Source organism: Antechinus flavipes, chromosome 1 (assembly GCF_016432865.1).
Source record: "Antechinus flavipes isolate AdamAnt ecotype Samford, QLD, Australia chromosome 1, AdamAnt_v2, whole genome shotgun sequence".
Lineage (NCBI taxonomy): Eukaryota > Metazoa > Chordata > Mammalia > Dasyuromorphia > Dasyuridae > Antechinus > Antechinus flavipes.
In genome coordinates, this window is record NC_067398.1 from 63869504 (window position 1) to 63894941 (window position 25438).

Below are 25438 nucleotides of genomic sequence, written 5' to 3' on the forward strand. Positions count from 1 at the left end.
CACACACCCCATTAGATAGTTTGGGGAGAGAAAAACTTGAAGTTGTCCATTGGGATATATCTATTTTCCACATTCTCTACATCTCTAATCAAACATTTTCTCCCATAGCCTGTCACAAATGAGGAGGCCCTGCACCCCTTCTCATGGTCTTGAGATAGTATCTTAGGTTGGCTAGAATGACAGGGAAAGATAATGTGGAATGCTGGAGGGGATGTGGGAAAACAGGGACACTGATACATTGTTGGTGGAATTGTGAATACATCCAGCCATTCTGGAGAGCAATTTGGAATTATGCTCAAAAAGTTATCAAACTGTGCATACCCTTTGATCCAGCAGTGTTTCTACTGGGCTTATACCCCAAAGAGATACTTTGGGAAAGGGAGGGAGGGAAAGGGACCTGTATGTGCCAAAATGTTTATGGCAGCCCTGTTTGTAGTGGCTAGAAGCTGGAAAATGAATGGATGCCCATCAATTGGAGAATGGCTGGGTAAATTGTGGTGTATGAATGTTATGGAATATTATTGTTCTGTAAGGCATGACCAGCAGGATGAATACAGAGAGGCTTGGCGAGACTTACATGAACTGATGCTAAGTGAAATGAGCAGAACCAGATTATTATATACCTCAACAATGATACTGTTTGAGGATGTATTCTGATGGAAGTTGATCTCTTCGATAAAGAGAGCTAATTCAGTTTCAATTGATCAAGGATGGACAGAAGCAGCTACACCCAAAGAAAGAGCACTGGGAAATGAATATAAACTATTTGTATTTTTGTTTTTCTTCCCAGGTTATTTTTACCTTCTGAATCCAATTCTCCCTGTGCAACAAGAGAACTGTTTGGTTCTGCACACATATATTGTATCTAGAATATACTGTAACCTATTTAACATGTAAAGGACTACTTGCCATCTAGGGGAGGAGGTGGAGGGAGGGAAGGGAAAAATCAGAACAGAAGTGAGTGCAAGGGATAATGTTGTAAAAAATTACCCTGGTATGGGTTCTGTCAATAAAAAGTTATTTAAAAAAAAATCAGATCAATCATATTGAACCATGCTTAAAAAAAAAAAAAAAAAAAAGAGAGAGAGATAGCATCCTAGGATGCAAAAGGGACACTAAGTGGAAACAGAGCATAGTGATATAATGAAAAATAAAAATTTTCCTCTTTTTAAAATCTTACCCCAATTAATAGCATTTTATTTTTCCAATTACATATAGAGATAGTTTTCATCATAAACTTTTTCTTCCTTTTTTCCAGTCCTCCCTTCTCTCCTCTCCAAGACAAAAAGAACATGCACCATCATATTAAGCATATTTCCACATTAGTCAGGTTGTGAAAGAAGAATCAGAACAAAAGGGAAAAACAAGAAGAAGCAAAAAATAACAAAATTGTAAACAATGTGCTTTGTTCTGAATTCAAAATCTATAGTTCTTTCTCTAGATGTGAATAGCATTTGTCATTAAGTCTTTTGGAATTGTCTTGGATCATTGTACTACTAAGAAGAGCTAAGTCTATCAGAGCTGATCATTATATAATATTGCTGTTACTTTATACAATGTTCTTGTTTCAATTCACTTCACTTGGCATCAATTCATGTAAGTCCAGGCTTTTCCGAAATCTGCCTGCTCATCATTTCTTATAGTGCAATAATATGCTATTACATTCATAAAGCACAAAGGGTACTGTATTTTATCAAAACCTTTTTTTCTACATCTATTAAAATAACCATATGGTTTCTGTTAGTTTTGCAATTATTATGCTCAATTAATTTTCCTAATATTTAATCAGTCTTGCAATCCAGTTATAAATCCCACCTGGTCATAGTGTATTATCATTGTGATAAATTGCTGCAATCTCTTTGCTGATGTTTTATTTAAAATATTTGATTTGATATTCATTAGGGAAATTGGTTTCTAATTCTTTCTCAGTTTCTTCTCTTTCCAATTTAGGTATCAGCACCATATTTGTGTCATAAAAATAATTTGGTAGAACTCCGTCTTATTTTTCCAACTAATTTATATAGTATTGGGATTAATTGTTCTTTAAATGTTTGGCAAAATTCACTTGAAAATCCATTAGGTCTTGCAAAGGCCTTGTAAAGACTTTTTAAGGGAGTTCATTGATGGTTTGTTCAATTTATTTTTTTAATGGGATTATTTAAGATTTTTTTTCTTGGTATTCTGAGAAACATATTTTTGAAAATATTCATCCCTTTCACTTAGATTGGCATATAGTTAGTCAAAATAGCTCCTAATTATTGCTAAAATTTCTTCTTTGTTGATGATGAATTCACTCTTTTCATTTTTGATACTAGGTTATTTGGTTTTCTTTCTTTTAAAAAAAAAAACAAATTCAATAAAAGTTCAATCTATATTTATTTATTTATTTATTTGCTGAGGCAGAAATGATTGGGGTTAAGTGACTTGCCCAGGGTCACACAGCTAGGAAGTGTTAAGTGTCTGAGACCAGATTTGAACTTGAGTCCTCCTGACTTCAGGGGTGGTGCTCTATCCACTGCACCACCTAGCTGCTTCTAATTTATTGTTTGTTTGTTTTTAAATAAAACCAGCTCTTAGTTTTATTTATTACTCTAATAGTTTCCTTACTTTCAATTTTATTAAGCTTTCCTTTGATTTCTCAGAATTTCTAATTTGTTATTTGAGGATTTTAAATGTGTTTTTTCCCCCTAACTTTTTTAGTTGTGTGCCCAATTAATTGATCTCTTCTTTCCCTATTTTATTCATGTGAGCATTCAGAGATATTAATTTTTCCTAAGGAATGCTTTGACTACATCTTATAAGTTTTGATATATTGACTCATTTTCATTCTTTTTAATGAAATTTTGATTGTTTCCATGATTTATTGCCTGACCTATTTGTTTGTTAGGATTAAACTATGTAGGTGCCAATAAATTTTTAATCTATTTTTCCATGGCTCTTATAATGTCATTTTTATAACATCATGATCTCAAGAAGATGCTATTTGGTATTTCTGCTTTTCTGCATTTGATTGTAAAATTTTTATGTCCTAATACATGGTCATTTTTTTGTGTAGGTGCTATGAACCAAAGAAGAAAAGGTATATTCTTTCAATTCTTATTTTCTCTGGGCCTATCATATCTAACTTTTCTAAAATTCTATTTAGTCTCTTAACTTCTTTCTCGTTTATTTTGTGGTTAGATTTATCTAGTTCTGATAGGGGGAGGTTATGTACTTAATTATTATTGTTTTGCTATCCATTTCTTCCTGAACTCAATTTTTCTAAGAATTTGGATACAGTACTTAGTGCATAAATGTGTAGTATTGATAACACTTCCTTATCTATGGTACCTTTTAGAAAGATGTAGTTTCCTTCCTTATCTCTTTTAATTAGATCTCTTTTTGCTTTTGCTTTTTTTTTTTTTTTTTTTTTTTTTTTTTGAGATCAGGATTGATACCCAGGCTCCAGCTTTTTACCTTTTACTCTATGTGTATCTCTCTGTTTCAAATGTGTTTCTTGTAAATAATATATTGTAGGAATCTGCTATCTGCTTCTTTTATTGGGAAATTTCTTTCCATTCACATTCATAGTTATGTGTTAGGGCCCCTTGCTTACACATAAGTGAAGCCTATTCTGAGCAGCAGAAACTCAAGGCCTAATAATGCAGAGACCAAAAATAATAATGAGACAGGGAGTAAAGGTGATGCAAATTCCACTTATTGCAGCTTCTACCAGCAGTCTTAAAGCCTTAGTTACGTCAGCATATTAAGAGATCTCTAAGCCAATCATACTAAACTAACAGGGACTGTCATGCCCATCTCAGATATGCCATGTAGTCAACAGGGGCGAGGCTCCTTCTGCTCAACGCCATCTTGTTGTCCACAGGGGTAGGGGTTCCTTCCTCCCAGTGACATCTTGTTTAACCTTTACAGCAAAGCTCTCAGTTCACCTGAATTACGTTCCATGTGGTTGTCCAAAGATACCTGAAAGTTGATTATGAACTTTGTAGTTCTCTCCATTCTATTTTTCCCTTTTACTTTTCTTTCTCCTTACCAGTATTTTGCATCCCTCTCTGTTAGCTCCCTCTCATTTTTCCCCCTTCCCCCTCCTACTTCCCTAAAAGATAAGATAAAAAGCTATATCTAACTAAATGTATATGTTATTCCCTCTGAACCAAAGCTGATGAGAATAAGGCTCTCCTCCTTTCCTTTTCCCCCCTCTACTGTGATAGATATTTTGCATTTCTTCATGTGATGTAATTAATGTCTCCCCCTTTCCTTTTAAAATTTATTTTTAAATATTTATTTTATGTTTGAAATTTACGTCTCCCCCCTTTTTTAGTACAATCGTTTTATTCACTCATTAATTTTCACATTAAATTCATCTTATATCCATATTCTATGTCTATATATATTCCTAACTGCCCTAATAGGGCTACAGTTACCAAGAGTTAGAAGTATCATCTTCCCATGTAGGGATGTAAACAGTTTAATATTATTGAGTGACATATTTTTTACCCTTTATTTCCTGTTTACCTTTTCAATGCTTCTTTTGGGTCTTGTAGTTGAAGATTGGATTTTCTTTTCAACTCTGGTCTTTTCATCAGATAAGTTTGAAAGTCCCCTGTTTCATTGAATGACCATTTTTTCCCCCTGAATTTTTCTGAGTAGTGTATTCTTGGTTGTAATTCAAGTTGCTTTATCTTCCAGCATATCATATTTCTACCCCTCACATCCTTTAATTTAGAAGCTGGGCAGTTGTTTCACTCTGCCTTTTTGTTAGTTTTATTGCTCCAGAATCTATTGAGAGGCTTGATTTAACTTTTTTTTTCCTGAGAAATTGGGGAAGCCTCAGGCAACTTCTTGACTTTTCTTTACCATCTTGACTTCACCTTGAGCTTATTAAAAATTAAGGGGAAAGGTCAGCTCTCATTTTATTTTTCCTTTCAAGTAAAAATGATTGAGAATTTTTCTGTGCTCACCTCATTTCCTTAGATCAGATCCTATTTCCAAATTTTTAGGCTTTTTCTTTGCAGGGCATATATATATTGCATTTGCCTTTGTAATCCCAAAGTAAAGAGGAGGCACTTAATAAGTTCCAATTAAAAAAAAAAGGTTAGGAACAACAAAAATGGCCCTTTATATCCTCTTCTAGCTTTCTTACCTTTACTACATGGACCTTCACACTTTTTACATTTTCGGACACCATCTTCTTCCACTTCATAAGTCTCGGCATTACAGGAACGAACACAAGAACCATGGTCCGTCACCACATAGTTATCTAAGGAAGAGGGAAAGAAAAAAGAGTCATGGAACAAGAAGTAGTTATTTTTGGTCCCAAGTTCCATTGCATCCAAGTTGTGGAATGGACACAATGCTTTCTCCCTGTTATTTACTTTGTAAATAAAACTGTATTAAAAATTAAACATATATTCAGTGCTTTCATTGTATGAAATTAAAACAAATTAATTGAATAGGAAATTTTAGGTAAATAGTTCCTAGGGAATGTATATTCTAATGAGTCTCAATCATTTTGAGTATTTAAAAGATTTGTTATTAAATAGCATTTAATCTTCAGAATAGATAGATAACGAACACTTATAGTCATTAAAATTCCTAAATCTAAATTTTTTGAAATTACCTGTTTTTTTAAATCTTCTAATATCTGAACTATTATATACATTTTAAATTTATTTTTAATCATATAAATTTTGATTACTTCTTCTAGCATTTCATCCTTGTCTTTGGGTGTCTTTTCCCTTGATATCGCTATTGACATTGATAGAATAAAAAATAGAGTGCTGGGCTTAGAGTCATGGAGCTTGGGGTTCAAATTCTAGTGTGGGTTGGAGAATTCACTTCGGCCTTTTTGCTTCTTAGTTTCTTCATTTATAGGGTGAAGATAATTAAATTGGTAAAACATATCGCACAGGATTATTGCAGGACTTGAACTAAGAAATACAAGGTGCTTTGCAAACTTTAACATATCCTCTAAATATTAGTTGTCATTATATTCATTAGTTCTATCCTTCTTATTTGGCATTTTAAGGTGTCTTAGAAAGACTCGTCAGGTCAATTCTGTGGTTTTGAAAAAAAAATTCTATTATTCAGCTTTAACATGGAGATTTTTTGTACCCTATTTACTGATAAATGATTGTATTATTTTTTAAAAATTGTTTTAAAGAATTCTTATATAATTGAACTTTCTTATCTTATAACCCCCTTTATATTAAAAGCATTTAGTCAGCAATCTTTCAGTAGACAAGTAAAGGAAATATCTTTTCCTTAATCCCTTAATCCACTGAAGATAGTATTTTCTACACAGAATTGGAAAACATGAAAAATGCATGCATATCACTAACCTAAGAAAAGTAACAGTCATTGTATGCTACTAAATTACTATGTGACACTGGACAACTCAATTTACCTGTTTTGACCTCAGCTGTGCGCACACACACGCACACACACACACACACACACACACACACACAAAACATCTCCACTCTTTATTCAACAATCATACCAGAAGAGCCTAATAAGTTTTAAAACATTGTGATAGTTGCTGAGAGACTCATCATTATTCCCAAGGCAGCCTTAGATAGCTGATCTATAGATTGTATAAAGGTGGAATAGATTCTTCTAAAATCCTATCTGAGTCAACTTGCAATTTTATGTTAAATTCAGTATTACCAACTAATGTAGAGAGATGATGGAGATTGATTCTGTCAATTAGTTCATGGTGCTATTTGCTTCCTATTCCATATATATTTATCTAACACTCAGATTCTATTTTTATTGGAAGTGGAATTGAAAGGCCTTTAATGAAAAACCACTTTTTCCTCAACATTTCTCCTTTCCTTCCTTTTCAGGAGATTGGAACCTCCAGAAAGATAGAAAGGAAGGGGAAAACTTTAATATTAAAAGATATCAATGTAGAACCTAAGTTTTTATCTATAAATACTGAGGGATTCAAATGACTATAGACCCCTAAAAATGAGACTACTGAGAACCCTTGCCCTTGGCAAGTACCAGCTGGACATCAGATTAAGATAGCCTGGGAAAAGGAGATTTTCCTAAGAAATAGAGGTCAGGCACCCTTGGCATGTTAAATGATTAAGATAATCGTCCTTATCATAAAATGCTGCTCACCTATAAGCAATTCTGTCAGCTGGAGCTTCCAATCTAAATCTCCTTCCCTTCAAGGACATTATCTCTCTGCTTGCAGCTTCATGATGACAACTACATCCTTTGTGACCGTCAGAGACCCGCAAAAGTACATGGAATAAATTACAAGGGCCATTCAAGGGTTCCTAAATCATAAGATCTCAAAGGGAAATCCGAGAAGCTAAATGACAACCCTGGCAAGAGGAAATTTGGTGAACTCACGTGGGCACTTGCGTACACAGGTGGCTCCAAAGCTGTATTTGCCGTCTGGATTTACATCCATCTGATATGTGGTGGGGTTGTACAGCATCAGAGGGGGACAGGTATCTTTGCATGTGGCTTCATCTCGAAATTTTCGGCAGACCTGTTGCAAGATGAAACATCAGTAATGAGAGACCAGGCACATACTTTCAAGCAGGTCAAATCACTTTAATTGGGACTGTGTGTTACACCATATGAAGATGCTTTATTTCAGTGAAAGATTCTTAGATGAATCACTTAAAAATGATTCACAATATTCCTTTCTATTTGTATCTTTATTATACCTGACTTATTTGGAAGAATGTATATATTAGAAGGCTTAGAGGAAGAGTGTGTGATAACTTTTCACCCAAGATGTAGAAAGATTATGAAGCTCATGATCTGCCCTAGTAAGTAGAGTTCATTTCTTTTGAGAAATGAACACATTTGATTCTCCCCAAAACTTGTTTAAGGACACATTCTTGAAATGAGAGACCTTCCTCTATAGGAAACAACCTAGCTTAGAAAAATGTAATGAAGTTTGAGTGAATAGAATGAATGGTGGGGGGTGGGGAGAAGAGAGGGTATGCAGCTAGGTGGTACAGTGGATAGAGCACCAGCCCTGACACTTAATACTTCCTAGCTGTGTGACCCTGGGCAAGTCACTTAACTCCAATTGCCTCGGGGGAAAAAAAAAAGAATGAATCACAGATATGAAGGCCATCTAGTCCAACCCATACCTGAAAAGAATGCTAGTTACAATATATTCTACAAGTAGATCCTATTCCTCAGGCAGCAAAATATTTCCTGAAATATTTCTAATATGAATTAAAATTATTCTGTGATGACATGTAGAAAGTCATCCATCAATAAATAAACTATGTCAAGCACTGGGATAGAAGACACTAGGATATAAGCACTGGGCAAAAGACAGCTCTTGTCCTCAGGTGCTCCAGTCTGATGGGGGAGACCAAAAGCAAACAAATATTTATAAAGCAAACTCTATACAGGATAAATAGAAAATAAACTAAGGGAAGACATTGGATTTAAGAGGAGTTGAGGAAGATTTCCTGTAGAAGATGGAGGGAAAACTTTCAAGCATGGGGAACAGAGCATAACTGGAGAGACAGAGGGTCTTGTTCATAGATATCACTGATAAAAAGCATGAAAACTCCCAAGCCTTCCAGAGAAGGCTGTGAACCCTTTCCTATACAGTCCATATCTATAATCTATGGTTCTAGCAGTTCCAAAGGGGCTCTAAATCAGGGTGTGTGGCCAATCCAGAATCCCTTTAGTCAAGTGAAATGCATTCTAGGAGTTTTGAAGCAGACTGGGCTTTCTTACAGATCCCACCACATTGAAAAATAGAAAGTGGTTTTAGAACGCTCTGTAGCAAACTATGATGTTACTACCAAACAGTCTTCAAATCGCTCAGCTCTTCTCAAAGAACTGTCCCTGAGAGTTCAATCTCAAAGTAAATTGAGTAGAGACAGCAAGTGGGTATGGTATTTAACCTTGGAGTCTGGTGGTTCAAATCTGGCTTCAGACATTTCATATCTTCATGACATGAGCTTCATCTCAAACTTCCTGTTTTCTCAACTCTAAGATGAAGTTACTAATAGAGACTATCTCCCCAGGATTTTATATAAGGATGAAATGAGAATTGGTATAATTGAAAGTGCTCAGTATTATCAGACACTGCAGGATTGGGATGCCCTGAAGTTGCCCAATAGTTCCTTCTTACCAAACAGTCACTCTCTCGGGGTCCAGTACATCCCGCTGCACACTGGTTATGGCAACAGTCACTGGGGGAACTACCCCGACAGCGTCCTGAGCACTGCTGTGCACAGATAGTTTTTGTCACTGAAAAAGAGCAAAGTTGAAAGGTTAATGTTCATTAAAATGTTTTGCCATGATTGTTATTTTGTTTTTTAAAAGACTTTTGGCTATGTTTTTCCAGGTGGGATAGGTTCAAAGACGAAATGGATGTTTATTAAAATTAAAATTTTTCAAGCTTTGGCTAGTATTTTTCCCAGGTGATTTAGTTTCCAGTGCCATGTTTTAAAACTAGTAAGAGTAGGTAGTCTATACATATATTGGAGAGTTTAATTGTGGTTAGAATGCTGTGAAGCTGAAAGGAGATAAATGGAGGTGTTGCCATGCTCCTTACAGGTAAAAGAGGATTTGTTGGTCATTGCCCTGAGACTTTAAGAACTTCAGAAATCTCAGAACTACTTTTTTTTGGATTTTTTGGTAAAGCAATACTATCTTCTGACAACCTCATCGATTCCACATGAGTTTCTACTCTACACTGGTCTTGCCTGTACAATTTTATACAGATACAAATGCTTTCCTCCTTAGAACACCCTGTTGGATTCTATGTTGGGTCTATCAAACATGACCTCCTTTGTATTTACAGTACACACAAACTTCACCAGCATTTTCTTTTTTTTTTTTTAACCATTCCCCAATTTTTTTTTTAATTAAAGCTTTTTATTTTTCAAAACATATGCATAGATAATTCTGCAACATTAGCCCTTGCAAAACCTTGTGTCCTAGTCCTCCCCCACCCCTTTTCTCAACTCCCTCCTCTAGACGGCAAATAGTCCAATATATGTTAAACATGCTAGAAATATGTTAAATCAATCATATTCATACATATTTATACAATTATCTTGCAAATTAGAAAAGAAAGTGATGAAAATAAAATGCAAGCAACAAAAAGATTTAGAATGCTATGTTGTGAACCACACTCAGTTCCCACAGTCTTCTCTCTGGGTGTAGATGACTCTTTTGATCACAAGACTATTAGAACTGGTCTGAATCATCTCATTGTAGAGGAGAGCCACCTTCATCAGAGTTGATCATCGTATAATATTGCTGTTGCTGTGTACAATGATCTCCTGGTTCTGCTCATTTCACTTAGCATCAGTTCATGTAAATCTCTCCAGGCCTCTCTGAAATTATCCTGCTTATCACTTCTTATAGAACAATAATACTCCATAACAGTCATATGCCATAATTTATTCAACCATTCTCCAACTGATGGGCATCCACTCAGTTTCCAATTTCTTTCCACCACAAAAAGAGCTGCCACAAACATTTTTGCACATGTGGGTCCCTTTTCTTCCTTTAAGATCTCTTTGGGAACAAGCCCAGTAGAAACACTGCTGGATCAAAGGGTATGCATAGTTTCATAACTCCTTTTTTTTTGCTGAGGCAATTGAGGTTAAGTGAATTGCACAGGGTCACACAGCTAGGAAGTATTAAGTGTGTAAGACCAAATTTGAACTCAGGTCCTCCTGAATTCAGGGCTGGTACTCTATCTACTGCACCACCTAACTGTCCCCTCATAACTTTTTTCTCCAGCATTTTCCACTACAAACACTGAGAAGAGTAATCTTTGTGATTATTAAACCTTTTTCATTGACCTTGTTCAGGGCTGACACTAGAGATTTTTCATAAGTTAAGGAGGATAATACAGCAAGATAGATTCAGAAAAGAAATCAGAAGCCAGTTCAGGGTCATATGAAATTTAATTTTCAACTGGAACTAAATACCCAAGAGGCAGAGAGGTCTATTTATGTTCTTGAAATCAGTCGACAATATTGGATCCAGCCTTCAACATCCAGAAAGAAGAACAATCCGGGTAGGCTGAGTCAGCACAACAACCAACATACCTAAATAGATTCATCCCAAAAGTGATATTCAAGACTTCAGTCACTACCAGCTCAAATGAACTGGACAGCCCTACCTTCCCTTAATTGAGTTTTAGCTATCATAAGTTCATCACCAAGCCTGGTGTTTTCTGTAGTCAAATAAGGTAAGCTTCCTAGATAGACTCCAAGCCATTATCAGAAAAATAGCTTATATGATTAGTATCCAGTGGAAAAAAATAATTACAAATGTGTTTTACATGAAATATCTTGGGCCTCACATCAGCAGGAGAAATGAGGGCAGTTATCCCCACCTGGAATATATTTGGATTATTGCTCATTCATTTGAAGAAACTGAGTGCAAAAATAAATACAAAATCCATATACTTACAAGTCTGGCAATTGTGTGGTCCAGGACCCCAACAGCTTCCATTGGGACAAGTAGAATTACACTTTTCACCTAAAATTAATTATGAAAAAGATAAATGAATAAAATTCCAGTATATGATTAATTGAAATAAGTTTGTCTATTATTCCCAAATTACCAAACTGGAAAAACTGAAAAAATAAGCAATAACATTAGCTGCAGATAAAAGAATGAAAGCTCCCCAATAGATTAAGGTATTAACAACTTTAAGAAGATTAGCAGTGAAAATGAGTGAATTTAGTTTGATCTCTTCCTTGTAAAGGCCCAGAGAAGATGATTTAAGATCATCCACTGAGGCTGGCACTAGATCCTATGTCTCCTGATGTTTAGGTGAGGCTTCCTTCTACTACCCTATGTTGCTTTGCTTTATCAGATATTGCCCAGCTTTCTTAAACTTAAAGCCCATATGGGTTCTCATAACTGAATGTGGGCATGATGAGATTATGATTTATTATCAGTAAATTTTGATTTATATACCTATTTTATATATCAACATATTTGGGGTTATGTAAAAGTTTCTTGGATAAAAAGGGGTTGAGTGAAAAAAGTTAAAGAAGTTTAAAAACTTAAAAAAACGTTAAAAGTTTAAGAAGTCCTATTACAAGAGTTGAATGCACTATTGCAAGAGCCAATAAACATTTACTAATTATCTACTATGTGCTAGGCCCCACTATAAGCTTGTTGACATATAAGAAGTAACTGAATAACATCGTACTTAAGGCATTTCTCAAAGATCATTAAATAAGTTTGAAGACACTGTTCATTTTCTGTTACCTTTACATTCTGGGTGCTACAGTGCCTTGCATATTATAGATGCTTAATAAATAATGTTGTAGTGTTGCTTATTTTTTTCATGCTTTGTCAGTCACTGAAGATAGGAAATTCTCCCCAATTTGAGTTATGACATTAATCCTTCTGAATGTAACTATACAAAAAATTGCACATAGTCTTGTATAGGCTAGACTTTGAATTGAATCTTTAACTATGAAGGTGAAAAAAAAATCTGTTTTTCAAAAGTCTAAGAAACTCATTAGTGTACAGTCTACTATTGATTTGTAGAACTTTCTTAAGTACCTGAAAGTACATTGTTGCATGTCTTTGTGTAAATATTGTTGCAACATGCAATTTTTTGTTTATTGTTTCATGTAAAATTCTGTAAGTCATTTCTTCATGTGAAAAATTCTATATGTATTTGCCCTTCAGGGATGCACAACATAGGATAATACCAAAACACCCAACTGGTTAAAAAGAAAATTAAATCAGTGATTATGTTATAATTTGGGATAATAATTTATTTTTATTTTTAGGCAATTGGATTGAAGTGACTTGCTGAGGATCATATAGCTGGTAAATAACTAAGGCTGGATTTGAACTCAGGTCCTCCTGACTCCAGATCTGTTGCTCTATCCACTGCACCACCTAATTAAGATTCCATGTTATGATTACAGGTATTGATATAGAAAAATGTTGAACTCAGACTGAAATGAATGTGAAATTTATACATTATTCTTAGTAAGAGCCAATAATATATGAATCTGCTTTAGTAGTCCTTAAGGTCTCTTCAGCCCCAAATAGATTGCTATGAGCAATCTATTTTAGATTTTTTAGCTTTATAGCATTATATAAGAAACTATGAAGGTAAAATAACAGTTCAAACAAACACTTCAATTTAACTCTTCAACACGTATTTGATTGTGACATATACATTGTGACCCAAACTCAGACTATGGAGAATATTGAGAACAACCAGACATTGATAGCAATAACTAGTCTCATCCTTTGGACAAAAACTATCCACATTATATTGAAATAATAGCATAGAGATTGCACAGAGTGTTTGCTTCCCTATTAGAAAATACACAAGAGAACAATTCTGACAATGATTAGTCTTTACAGGGACTAACCTCTAATAGCTCCTATCCCAGTCCAGACAGTAAAAAGCATAGCAAGAATCATTAAAGAGAGAGTGATTAATTGAAATTATTCACTTGGGGAGACAAAGGCTTTCTTGGTTGTCTGATCTGATTAACTTATGGCTTAACAATTAAAGAAGATATTTATAGAGACGTTTCTTGAGTGATAGTTCAGGTTACTAGCCTGGACAATTCAACCTTCTTCCTACACATTTAAATAGTTCCTGAAAGCCAATTTAGCTCTTATGCCACTATACAGATCTGAGAAAAGGAGTTCAATTTGTTTGTTTAGAGCAATCTATTTAGAGGCTGAAGGGATTTTAACCACTATTCAGTACCTTCTTTTGTTCAGATGAGAAAATTTGAGATAGAGCTTAAATACGTGTCTAGGGTCATACAGGCAGCAATATACACTAAACTACAAGGGTGACTACTTTCTCTCACATAATAGTATATTCACTCCCTCTCCCCTTTATATGGATTCTGTTTTACCAATCTTGAGAACTCATTTACCTTTCAAAAAATAAAAAAAGGCAAGGAGATAGATGGGCTTATAGAAAGGATACTGAATATTTTCCTCTCCTTTCCAGAACAAGAAAATTGCTAGAATTAGCAACTGAAAAAGAAGTTTACAGAATACTTACAACTCTTAGGAGGATTGCTATTGTCTATTGAGATATTGTTGAAAAAGCTGGAGTCCACAATATCCTTCCACTGGATTGTATCTACATTACACAGAGCTGGATTATTGTTGAACCGAACACCACCAACAAGGATTTCTATATATATATATAAAAGAAAACAACCTTTAATTGTATTCTAATTACAATGTTTGTGAAGGTTTTTGTTGTTGTTGTTGCACATCTTCATTACTAAGAAAGACATGGAGGAATTGGGATTTGAGCTCTAAAATATGGACAGGATTTAGATGATGGAAAGGAAGGGGAAGAGATTTCTTTTCCCTATAGTAGCAGGGAACCACAAGGTAGGGGTGTGTGTGTGTGTGTGTGTGTGTGTGTGTGTGTGTGTGTGTGTGTATTGCAGGGATACTGAGCCACATAAGAAGAGAGATAATTTTCTCACTAAGAATTCCCTAGAGTTCAGTGGTTCTCAAAGTATGGTCTAGAGAATCCTGGGGATCTCTGAAACCCTTTTAGAGGGTCTACAAATTCAAAAATCGTTTTTATTTCCAATTTGGTAAATGTCTATAAATATAATCCAGATAAACAAAAACGTTTTGGAGAGATCCTCAATAATTTTTAATAAGATAAAGATACTGAAAACAAAAGTTTGAGAACCACTACCCTAGACCAAGGAAATCACAAGATATGTCTCTAAAGAATCATAGAGGTAGTTGGAAGTCAGTAAAGATTTTTGAACAATAGGGATGATAATGGTAAAGGTCCTATTAGAGGAAGACTAAAATGGTAGCATTGTGTAAAGTGAATTAGAAATCAGGATAGATCTAGACTAGTGGTTCTCAAACTTTTGTCCTCAGTATATTTATCCTATTAAAAATCCTCAATGATTTGTCCAAAGAGTTTTTTTTTTTTAATGAGGGTTAAATTTGTAGATATTTACCATATTAGATTAAAAACTAATTTTGAATTCATCAACTCTCTGAAAGGGTTTCAGAGATCCCCAGAATTCTCTGGACCACACTTTGACAACCAATGATCTACACTAACTAAGGATGCATCTAATAATACAAAGTTTGAGATGATGGGGACTTGAACTAGAATGAAAGTCACTAACACAAAAGAGACATTTTCAAAAAAGAACCAAATTGTTTGGAAATTCCTCAGATAAAGGATGGGAGATATGGATGATTCAGAGAAAGCACAAAGATTTCCAGTTTCTGTACATGCAGAATATAACTAGAGGCTTGTCTGGTTCATTGAAATGCTTCAGGATTGATCTGCATAGTTTGACTATTCTTACTTTGCTGTTCCTGGGATCTGGTAAATTTATGGACTTCTCCTTCCCCTGTCTCATTCCTTCCTTAAAATTTTATTACTGCTTATCCTCAGTTTCCCAACTGTTAGCTATCTGTACTTTTAGAATGGATTTTTGACCTCGGATAAAAATATGTTGATTTTTATTGCATTTTGAGCAAATGTTGCTCCAAGGAATGGCAATATAGTGGGAGTTAACAGGAGAATAAAAGTGAATCTGTGAAAGCAATTATCCTAGCCTTAATTGAGAGTCTCAATTAAGTTCTCTCTGGTGATACAAAGAGAGGATTCCTATGAACAGGTCACATCCAGCTCAGATTTTTTTTTTTTTTTTTTTTTTTTTGGTTCATGCTGTTTCTCCTCCCTAGGATAGCTTTCCCCATCTCTAAACTCCATCTTTCTACCCCTATCCAAAGTCTGCTAATCCTACATGTAAGAGACATGTAGAATTCCAATTTATTTTTCCTCACAGTTTATGTCTGTATTATAAATATCTTACCGAGTAGACTTCTCATGGGCAATTCCCTCACTCCTGTTTTATTCACATCATAATTGGAGAGCACAGAAAGCGCATAAAAGTTTTCATATAGCACATTTCCTCTGATGATCTGCAAATTTTCCAAAGGAATCTTCTCTACTGTATTGAGAGCAATAAGCACATAGCCAGAAACCTCCTGAATGGTCTAGAGAAATAAAGAGAATATGTTTTTACATTTATCTACATTATTATTTGTCATCAGGAGCAGAAGTGTTCATTCATTCATTCATCCATACAATCATTCAATCATTCATCAAACATTTATTAAATGCCCTCTATATCAGTTTCAGAGTTCATAGCTACTAAAAACAACAACAATATTCCTTAATTCCAAGGAGTTTTTAATGGGGGGGGGGCAACAATATGAACATAGTAAATATAAAAACATCACTTCTGGCTCATAAGGAGATTGTATTTCCTTTAGGGGGATGAGATGGGGAAGACTACATGAATTCAGTAAATACAAATTTTATTTGGAGTAAATACAAAGTTATTTTGGGAAAGAGCATAGAGCAGGATAATTCCCCATGCAGAAAGCACCAATTAGGTTCAGCCTTGAAGGAAGCTGAGTGGAAGTATGAAAGCTATGTATTGAAAGCATAATGATCAGCTTGGCAAGGTCATGGAGGAAATGAACATGCATGAAAATATTATGTAAATATAAAAACAATATATAAAAATATAACTGTGTTAAAACTAATCAGGAGCTGACAAAGTAATTTAGGACTCAGATTTTCCTTTACAATAATCAATCAGCTTTAAAGATCTCTCTTGGTTACTTCGGAGCCCCAATAGTCATTTGACCAGGCAATTTAACACAAAGAAACCTGTCTTCCTATTGCCTAAAATTAGATGAAAACTGGTAAACCCAAGCTTCACTGTTCTGAACTTTTCCTTGTACTTAAATAAAAATGCTGCCCATCAATCCCCTATCCTCACCTCCAAGAAGTCACTATGAATTCTAAAATTATGATATACTTCAGAATATTCCCAGGATACAAACCTCTCCATATAGGGAAAATGAACACTATTTCAGTTTATTTTGAAAACATAATGTGTAAACAACATAATATGACAAAAATTTCATATTGAATATGCATCTGTCTCGAAATTTTAATTCCTGGATCTAACATATATTGGATCTTTTCACTCCATGACAATAGTGATCTTTCATTTACCCTACTTTGGGGGTAGGATAAAGAGGATAATCAACTCATACTTACTTTTAGGAAGGAAAGGTCATAACCTTTTTGGACATAGGTAATTTCCAAATTTCCAAGTACTACCTCACAATTATTAAACATCCTTTGGAGACTCAGGAAGTGGTCTTCAAAAGTACCCAACTGGGTCAGCTTATTACTTGTTCCTTGGCAAACTATAGAGAGAAGTGGAAAAGGAGAGAAAAAAGAAAATAAAGTCACATGAAATACTGAGTGAATTAGAAACAACAAATATCGATTGTGTGAGCAACACATAAATTATACAAAACTCTGCAAAGGTAAGTGCTCATTATCTAATAACTAAAATTAGACCACTCATTGTGAGATCTTAAGCACCAAACTATATGACTATTGACTTATTATGTGGTAAATTTGAATTCTGTAGAGATGTTCATATTACTCTGAAAGTTGGTTAACCAGAGTTTCTAAAAATCTTCATGCATTTCTATGCTTTGATACAAATTGATCAATTTTTAATTGCGTGCCTTTTAATTTTATATTTTACAATTCACTGGTTACTGATAAAACAATCTTGCCTTACATAACCTTCTTTTATAGGAACAAAAATAGTTAAAAACAGACACATAGCAATTGTTTCTGAGAGCTTAAGCAATATTCCATCTCTCTATCAAGTAGAGAGGTATATGATTGTTCTGGGATCAAGTCGACAAGCATCTTAGAGGACACCTAGTCTGATGCATTCATTTTAAATGCCTAGAGAATCTTAATCTAATGTGGGGAGCACCTAGACTGGAGTTCAAATCCTGTCTCACACACTTCCTAACTGTGTGAACTTGAGCAAGTCACTTAAAGCTATTTGCCTCAGTTTCCCTTTCTATAAAATGGGGATCATAATAGTACCTACTTCCCAGGATTCTGGTGAGATAATAATTGTAAATTGCTTACTATGGTGCCTGTAACATAGTATTGCTGCTGAGCAGTCATTTGGTCATATACAACTCTTTGTGACCCCATTTGAGGTTTTCTTGGCAAAGATACTGAAGTGCTTTGCCATTGTCTTCTTCAGCTCATTTTATAGATGAAGAAACTAAGGCAGTTTCTGAAGCCAGATTTGGTGCTCTATCCAGTGAACTACCTAGATATGCCACAATATTAATTTATAAGGCACATGGTAAGTGTTATATAAATGCTAATTATTAAGCCCAATTTCCTTTTGGTGTTGTTTCCAATTACATTATTATAATAATGTAATTCCTTTTCTTTCATTGCTCTGCATCAGTTCAAAAAAGAACCTTCTTGTGTTTCTTTGAATTCTAGACTTGCATTTCAATTTAAATCAACAGGGAAAATATTAACTTCTAAATTACATCCCTTTTTTATCCCCAGACACATATGCGCATATTCTTAAAATTTAAAATTAAAATAAAAAACCCAATTCTACATGGAGAAGGCTAAAAATTCTCCATATGTACAGGTACCCTCAGTATTTTATTGTTAAGGACAGAATTGATACCAACAAAACACATTCAATGATCAAAGGACCCTTTTGTCAGACAGTTTCTGACCTATTTTATATATCAATGAACAGGCTCTAACAGAGGTTCAGGTGTAAAGTGAACTCCATCATTAACAGTGACACAATAGTTTGCATATATAATGCCAAACATCTGGAAAAAGATTGAAACATTTAGTCAGTGATCATATGCTTGATCTGCATCTTCCCCAGATGTTTCAACAGCTGATAGACTGATTTTTTTTTTCTTATCCAGAAGTCTGGCATCATGTATATACAACTTGAGAAAACATTGGATTCTTACAGTATATGATGTTAATAGAAAAGAGAGAGCAGAAACTGCTGTAAGCACAGAAAAAATCCTGATAACAAAGTATTTAAAAATATTTACCCATGATTTTTTCAACTTGCTCTGCTGTAGCAAAACAAGTAAGTAAGGAGGAGGTGTTATTTAAAAAAAAAAAAAAAAAGGAACAAAATCAGTCTTTGAATACTCTCCAATTTATTTTTTATACAGCTAAAATTAAAGTGACTTCTCTTCCCCCCAAAACTTCTCAGCACATGAGATGGGGGGGTGGGGGTGATTTGAGCCTGAAACAATGCAAAGTCATATTTTAAGAGAGCCTTTCTGCACAATCTGCCTGGAGAAGAGAATTGTTCCTTTTTTATTATGACCTATGCACTGAAGATCATTGGAAGTACCAGTGTCCTACAGCCATCAGTTCCATTTACTAAGAGCAGGGGTGGGAGGAAGGGAAGGGGAAAGCGCTATCCATTGAGCTACCTAAGTACTTCCTCAATTATAACACAAATATATGCCAAAATATAGAGATACACAAACACACATATATACACATAAATACATTATATATATGCATGTATGCATGCATGTATATATGTACACCAAAATCCCATTTGATCAACAATTCTACAAGATGGATAGTATAGGTATTATTCCCATTGATGAGGAAGCTGATTATAAGTAGCCTGCAGAAGGTCACAGAGCTAGTGAGTGTCAAGCCTGAAATATGAAAACAGTACTTTCTAATCTCAAATCTTGCACTCTGCCCACTATGCTGAGCTGCCTCTCACCCCCAGGGATTAAGACTTTGAGTGTATTTCTTTATATATAAACTGTTTATAGTGGACAAGTTTCACTTTATCCCCTGGGAAACCAGCCAAGGATTCACCAGAGGCAGGGAAATGATCAAGGCCCATGATTGGCTACTATAACTTTAAGAGAAAAAAGAACAATTCAGAAAAGTTCTATTTACAATGAAAGACATATGCCAACAAACTTGAAGGAGAGTGGTCATACTGAAGGCTATGCTTTGAACACACATTACCTTGAGAGTAAGGAAATATGTCCTGTGGCTCTGGAAATTAGATTCAAAATTGGCCAGATTCCTCCTCTTTCCCTTCCACCCCTCCCCCCCACATCCAGCCAAAGAGCTGCTGCTGAGATTACACATGGCCCAGTCATGCAAAGCCATGAAAATTAGGCTGAAAGTCAATAAGGCAGCCTTGTAACTTTATTCCCAGTGAGCAGCTGACACATTCTCTTCTTCTGGAAAACTGGGACATTGAGGAAACATTTCTAAATATGTTTGTATAGTCTATTTCCTTAATTCTTTCCCCCCATGTTGACCCCCTCCCTCCATGTTGAATTTTCTAAATAACACCATGTAATTCTTGCATCCTACATGATTTGACCACAAAAATGAGCCATGTGCTCAGACACCTCTGAAACAAACTGAATCATCTCCAAAAAACATCACGCATGGACCAATCTACTCATCTTGTATAATCTTATGGGGATTCCCCCACCTCCTTCCATCTAACCTTCCCTCCCCCTCCACACTCATGAATCTACTTAGAAGTAGATTCAAAAAACATTTATATGATAATTATCAGTAGTAGTAAGACAAAGAGGCTTTGTATGTTTACATACTTGATGATCAAACAATTCCAGAAGCCTTCTCATAATAACTTTTGATTGAACTAATCAATTGCTATCTTTCCATGCTAGGGCCCAAATAGCTGGCACCCAGAGAAGAGGCTAGCTTTGAAGGCAGCTATTCCCATAGGGACAGAGACTTCTTGACTATTTCTCATGCATATCTTCTTTTTTTAAAAAAAAAAAATTAAAGCTTTTTATTTTTAAAATACATGCACAGATAATTTGTCAACATTGATCCTTGCATAGCCTTGTGTTTCAGATTTTCCCCTTCTCCCTCCCACCCCCTCCTCTAGATGGCAAGCAATTCAATATGTTAAACATGTTAAAATATATGTTAATCCAATATGTGTAAACATATTTATACAATTCTCTTGCTTCATACATATCTTTTTAAAGATCCTATCAGGACTAAACTTTTTCTGCAACACTTCAAATTTTAAATGAACTTTTGATATACCTCTAGAAATAGATATATACATATGTGCACATACAGGAACACATTAGATACATGCCAATGATTTGAAGATCTACAATTTTTTTCCCTGAGTCTCACTTTGTAGGTGGCCATTGAAAGTTGAGGAAGAAATATTCATCACCCCAGCATCATTTCTCTAAATTCATCTAGCCTGGTCCTCAGACAACACCTCTATTTAGGTCCATATTCAAATCCCTCCCAGTTTGATAAGAACTGTTAAAGCTTGCCCTTTGCTAGCATAGATTTCAAGAATTAAGAATTATTTTTAAGCCATGATGAGGCATTAGCTTCATAGTATTTTAGTTACAAAAAATATAACACATATATATCATCTCTCTCTAACTCTTCATTCATCTATTAATGATCAATCAACACTTCTTAAAACAGATATTCAACTTCATAGGATACAACATATAACAAGAGAGGGACTTTTTTTTTTTTTTGAGGTAATAGAACTGGAAGAGAAAGACATGAGAAGAAGAGAACCTGAAGTGTATAAGAAAAGGTCTCTGATATAGAATATCTGATATAGATAGAAGAGAAAATGGAGAAGTCAAAATGAGAAATATAGGAGAATCCAATACAATCCATCGAAGGATGGAAAATTGAAGTGATAGTAAAGAGATTTTCTTCACATCAGCCAAAAAAATCCTGGAAGAAGATTGCACTTATCTATAAAGAATGACTCCATATTGGGTATTTGTAATTGTTGTAATCATAAATGTTTCTGGTACTACATTTTATTTATTATAAATAATCATATTCTGAAATGTAAACTTTAAAAATTCAACTCAACAAATATTTATTAAGGAGGGCACTGTGTCAGGCACGGGTAGAGATGCCTTCATGGCAGTATGGGAAAGGTTTTCTTGAGCTTGAAGTACATAATCCAGTGAACCTAATTGTGTATGTAACCTTGAAATTTTTACCTAAAATGTGCTTATGCGTACATGTCTAAGTGTGCATAAAATTGTATAATATGTCTCCAAATACCCTATCAGTTTATTTAAAAAAACAAAACAAAACCTAAATCTACACAATTTCTGGATTCCATATAAAACCTAGCATTGTGCTGAGTAGGCAATTCAATTTGCCCAATTATTAAGCACTATCATGAACAAAAACATAATAGGAAAGAGAGAATGCTAGTAATTATTGAGATCAGAGAGGCATTCCCTGTAGGAGGTAGCAGCTGAGATGAGTCTGGAAGGAAGTTAAGGAATCTAAGGGGTGGAGGTAAGAAGGTATGTATGTCAGGACTGGAGGATAGGAGAAGTGGCTTATTATGCAAAGGCAGGAAAAGGACCATGTACTGAAAGTTTCCTTATCCAAAGTTAGTCTCTAAAAAGCACATAGGTACACAAACACACACAGACACACAAACACACAATGTTCCTGTAGTCTCATATAGGAAAATAACAAGATGAAGAATCAAATCTGATAAACTCTTACTCAACCAACAGCAAAGCTTTTGGGAAATCTTGACACAATATATTTACAGGTAGAATACAACACAACATCAGACCAATAACACTACTTTATGTACTAAGTCCAGTTCAAATATGAAGCAAAGGGACTTTCACTGTCTTCCTAATGATATTTAAATGCTGTAGAGACCTTGTTTAACAAGAAATTTATTACAGTTGAGAAGAGGGTCTTTTGTTATTTTATTTTTGAGACATATTTGATTCTTCATGACCTAATTTGGTATTTTCTTGGCAAAGATTCTGGAGTGATTTGCCAGTTCCTTCTCCAACTCATTTTACAAATGAGAAAACTGAGGTAAACAGTGACTTGCCCAGTGTCACACAGCTACTTAAATATATGAGGCTAAATTTGAATTCAAGAAGAGTCATCATCTAATTCTATCCACTTTGCCACTAGCTGGGGATCTTTCCTCATTTGGAGGACAGCAATTATACTGTAAAACTTCCACTTTACTCCTCCTTTCCAGTGGAGAGTCACACAAGATTCTCAAAGGGTTTTCTAGTGTTATTAGGTACTACCAAGCTGGAAAAACCTTAGAGACCACTGCCTAGAACCCGCTTTAGCTGATTTCAGAGAGGTCTATGACCACAAGGATAGACAACAGATAATGAGAATTGTTGGCCATGGCCATTCATCAGCCCAGGCTAAGGAGTCAAAGGAATTGTGAACTGTCACAGAGGAGGGAGCAAAGGCACTCAAGTACTGAAATAGTCAAAGTGAAAAAGAATCCCAGGGTTACTAAAATTTGCTAGCAGGGAGGTCAACCCCTTTCTTTTATAGATGAAGAAACTAGACTTAAAGAGCTTTCAGGCATGAACACAAAGAAAGTCACACAAGTAAGTCACAAATCAAGCATCTGAAACAAGGTTCTCTAACTCCAAACCCAGTACTACTGCCACTTTTCCATTGATAACAAGGCATTCCCACTCCTAAACTGCTATATCCTGTGAACTACAACTCATAATTTCCTGGCTTCTTTTTTTTCTAGGTCATCATCTCTGATATTGTCTCAGTTATTGAAACAGGAATTCTGTCTCCAAACCAGGCATTCTGAATCTGGGTTGTTTTTGTTTTTTTATTTTGTTTTTATCATGAAATTCTTTAGAGCCTGTGGATGTTTTCTTGGAATAATGGCCTGAAATAATTGAAGGAAATGTTCATGTTAAGGGAATGTGTGGACCCTGGGAAGAGAAAACTTACTTCAAACCAACTGTTACAAGTCCAAAGCACTAATAAGTTTTCAAGAAATCTTAGTGGCATCCAGTGCCCATCAAGCTCCATCTACATCAATGCTTTTGATTGAGAATTGACAAAATTTAAGTCTTTAGTATCTTGCAAACCAACAATCAGGGATTTTGATGAGATGTGCAGTCTTTATTGAAAGAATATTTTGTGTTTGAAGAATACTGAAGGGACAAAATGACACATGCATGTGTTTCTATTTCTCAAATCTCAGATTTCTCAAAATCCTTTTACAAGCATTCAATTCATTTTCATAAAAAGCATAAACAGTAACATATGTGGTCTGCCTGGTATTTTCCTCTTGAAGATATCATGAGTAAGCAACTCCTCATCACTGGTCAGAGTTCTATTTTTTTTTTTTTAACCATTCAGTGGGGACTTAATGGCTGTTTATTCACATTGAGTAATATTTTTCAAATGAATAATGCCACTTCCTCTTCCAGAGGTCTATAAGCCAGAAACACTGCTTAACTCTTACCCCCTCCTCCACCATTCTCCTCATTACCAAATCTGGTTTCTGATTTCTGAATCAATCTTCAGAAGCCTGTCTTTTGAGGCTACTATCTGAGACCTAAGAATGAGAACAAGAACCAGTCCAAGGAATACATTTGAGTACCAATGGGTCTATTGTCTTTTATTGTTGAGATAAGTTTTTATTTTCTCATGGGTGAGTGAGGAGACTGAAAGAATGTTTATTTGGATCTTCACAAATTAAAAGTTTTCTAACCAAAGTCTCCATGATTCTTAATGTTTTTTTTTTTTTCAATCACAGAAAAATAAAATTGTTTCATTAGTATGGATTGAATGGAAGAGATCTTCTTGGATTACTACTTAGGAGCTGTCCTAAAATAATGCATATAGGTAATAATGGGTAGCAGATAGAGGGCTGAACCTAGAACTGGGATGAAATGGGTTTAAATCCCACTTCTGACATATACTAGCTGGATGATTATGGTTAATAGGGACACCAAGTGATACATCAAAACTTATTGCCATATATAGTTGGTTTGAGAACACCTTAGATTTAAGGCTTTGTATGTGATATACCATGATACATACTATCAGAAAAGAAATGTTACTAAGAATATACTTTGTTGACAGACCAGGTACAGTCTGGTCATGAGTGTGCTTTTTCTCAATTGAAAAGTGCATCTGGCTGTTACCATCAGATAGAAATTTTAAGAAAAATGATTCATCTGTTTGACAAGCAATTTTCTCTTGGAATAAATGTGCCTGTTATATTCAGTATATGTCAGATGCTTAGTAAGAAAGAATACTTAATCTAAGTAACCACCTATGTCCTGTGACCTTTGGCTGATCTCAATGTCCATCAATACTCTAGTATTTTTTCCACCAGTCTAACAATAGTATCTGCTAAATTCTAGCATCTAACACAATATTTGGCACAATACATAAATACTTAAAAAAATACTAATTGACAGTTTAATTACCTGAAGTTCCAGTTCATATTCATAGGCTCATAGATGTAGAATTGAAAAGTATCTTAGACTTCATTTGATCCAACCCCCTCACTTATTAACTTTTACTTTGAGTAAGTTTCTCAAAAAATCTATTAAAAAGTGCATGTTATCTAGGTAGAAAATAAGTGTCTCCATTGTTTCCACTAAAAAAGTATAATGGAGATTATCAAATTGGCAATGATCACTATAGCAAATAGAGACCTGAAGGAATGAGTCAGATAATGAA

At 34.8% G+C, this 25438-nt stretch overlaps 1 protein-coding gene across 1 annotated transcript in view; it reads right to left on the minus strand.

Annotated features, from left to right (window-relative positions):
• Positions 1-25438, minus strand: part of EGFR (epidermal growth factor receptor) — a 248849-nt gene that overhangs the window by 64619 nt on the left and 158792 nt on the right. Inside the window, exons 2-8 of the mRNA XM_051983949.1 lie at positions 17096-17247; positions 15834-16017; positions 14024-14158; positions 11431-11499; positions 9128-9246; positions 7366-7507; positions 5144-5260 (exon numbers count right to left, since the gene is read on the minus strand). Of these exons, the coding sequence (XP_051839909.1) occupies positions 5144-5260; positions 7366-7507; positions 9128-9246; positions 11431-11499; positions 14024-14158; positions 15834-16017; positions 17096-17247 (918 nt within the window). The remainder of the gene's footprint in view (positions 1-5143; positions 5261-7365; positions 7508-9127; positions 9247-11430; positions 11500-14023; positions 14159-15833; positions 16018-17095; positions 17248-25438) is intronic.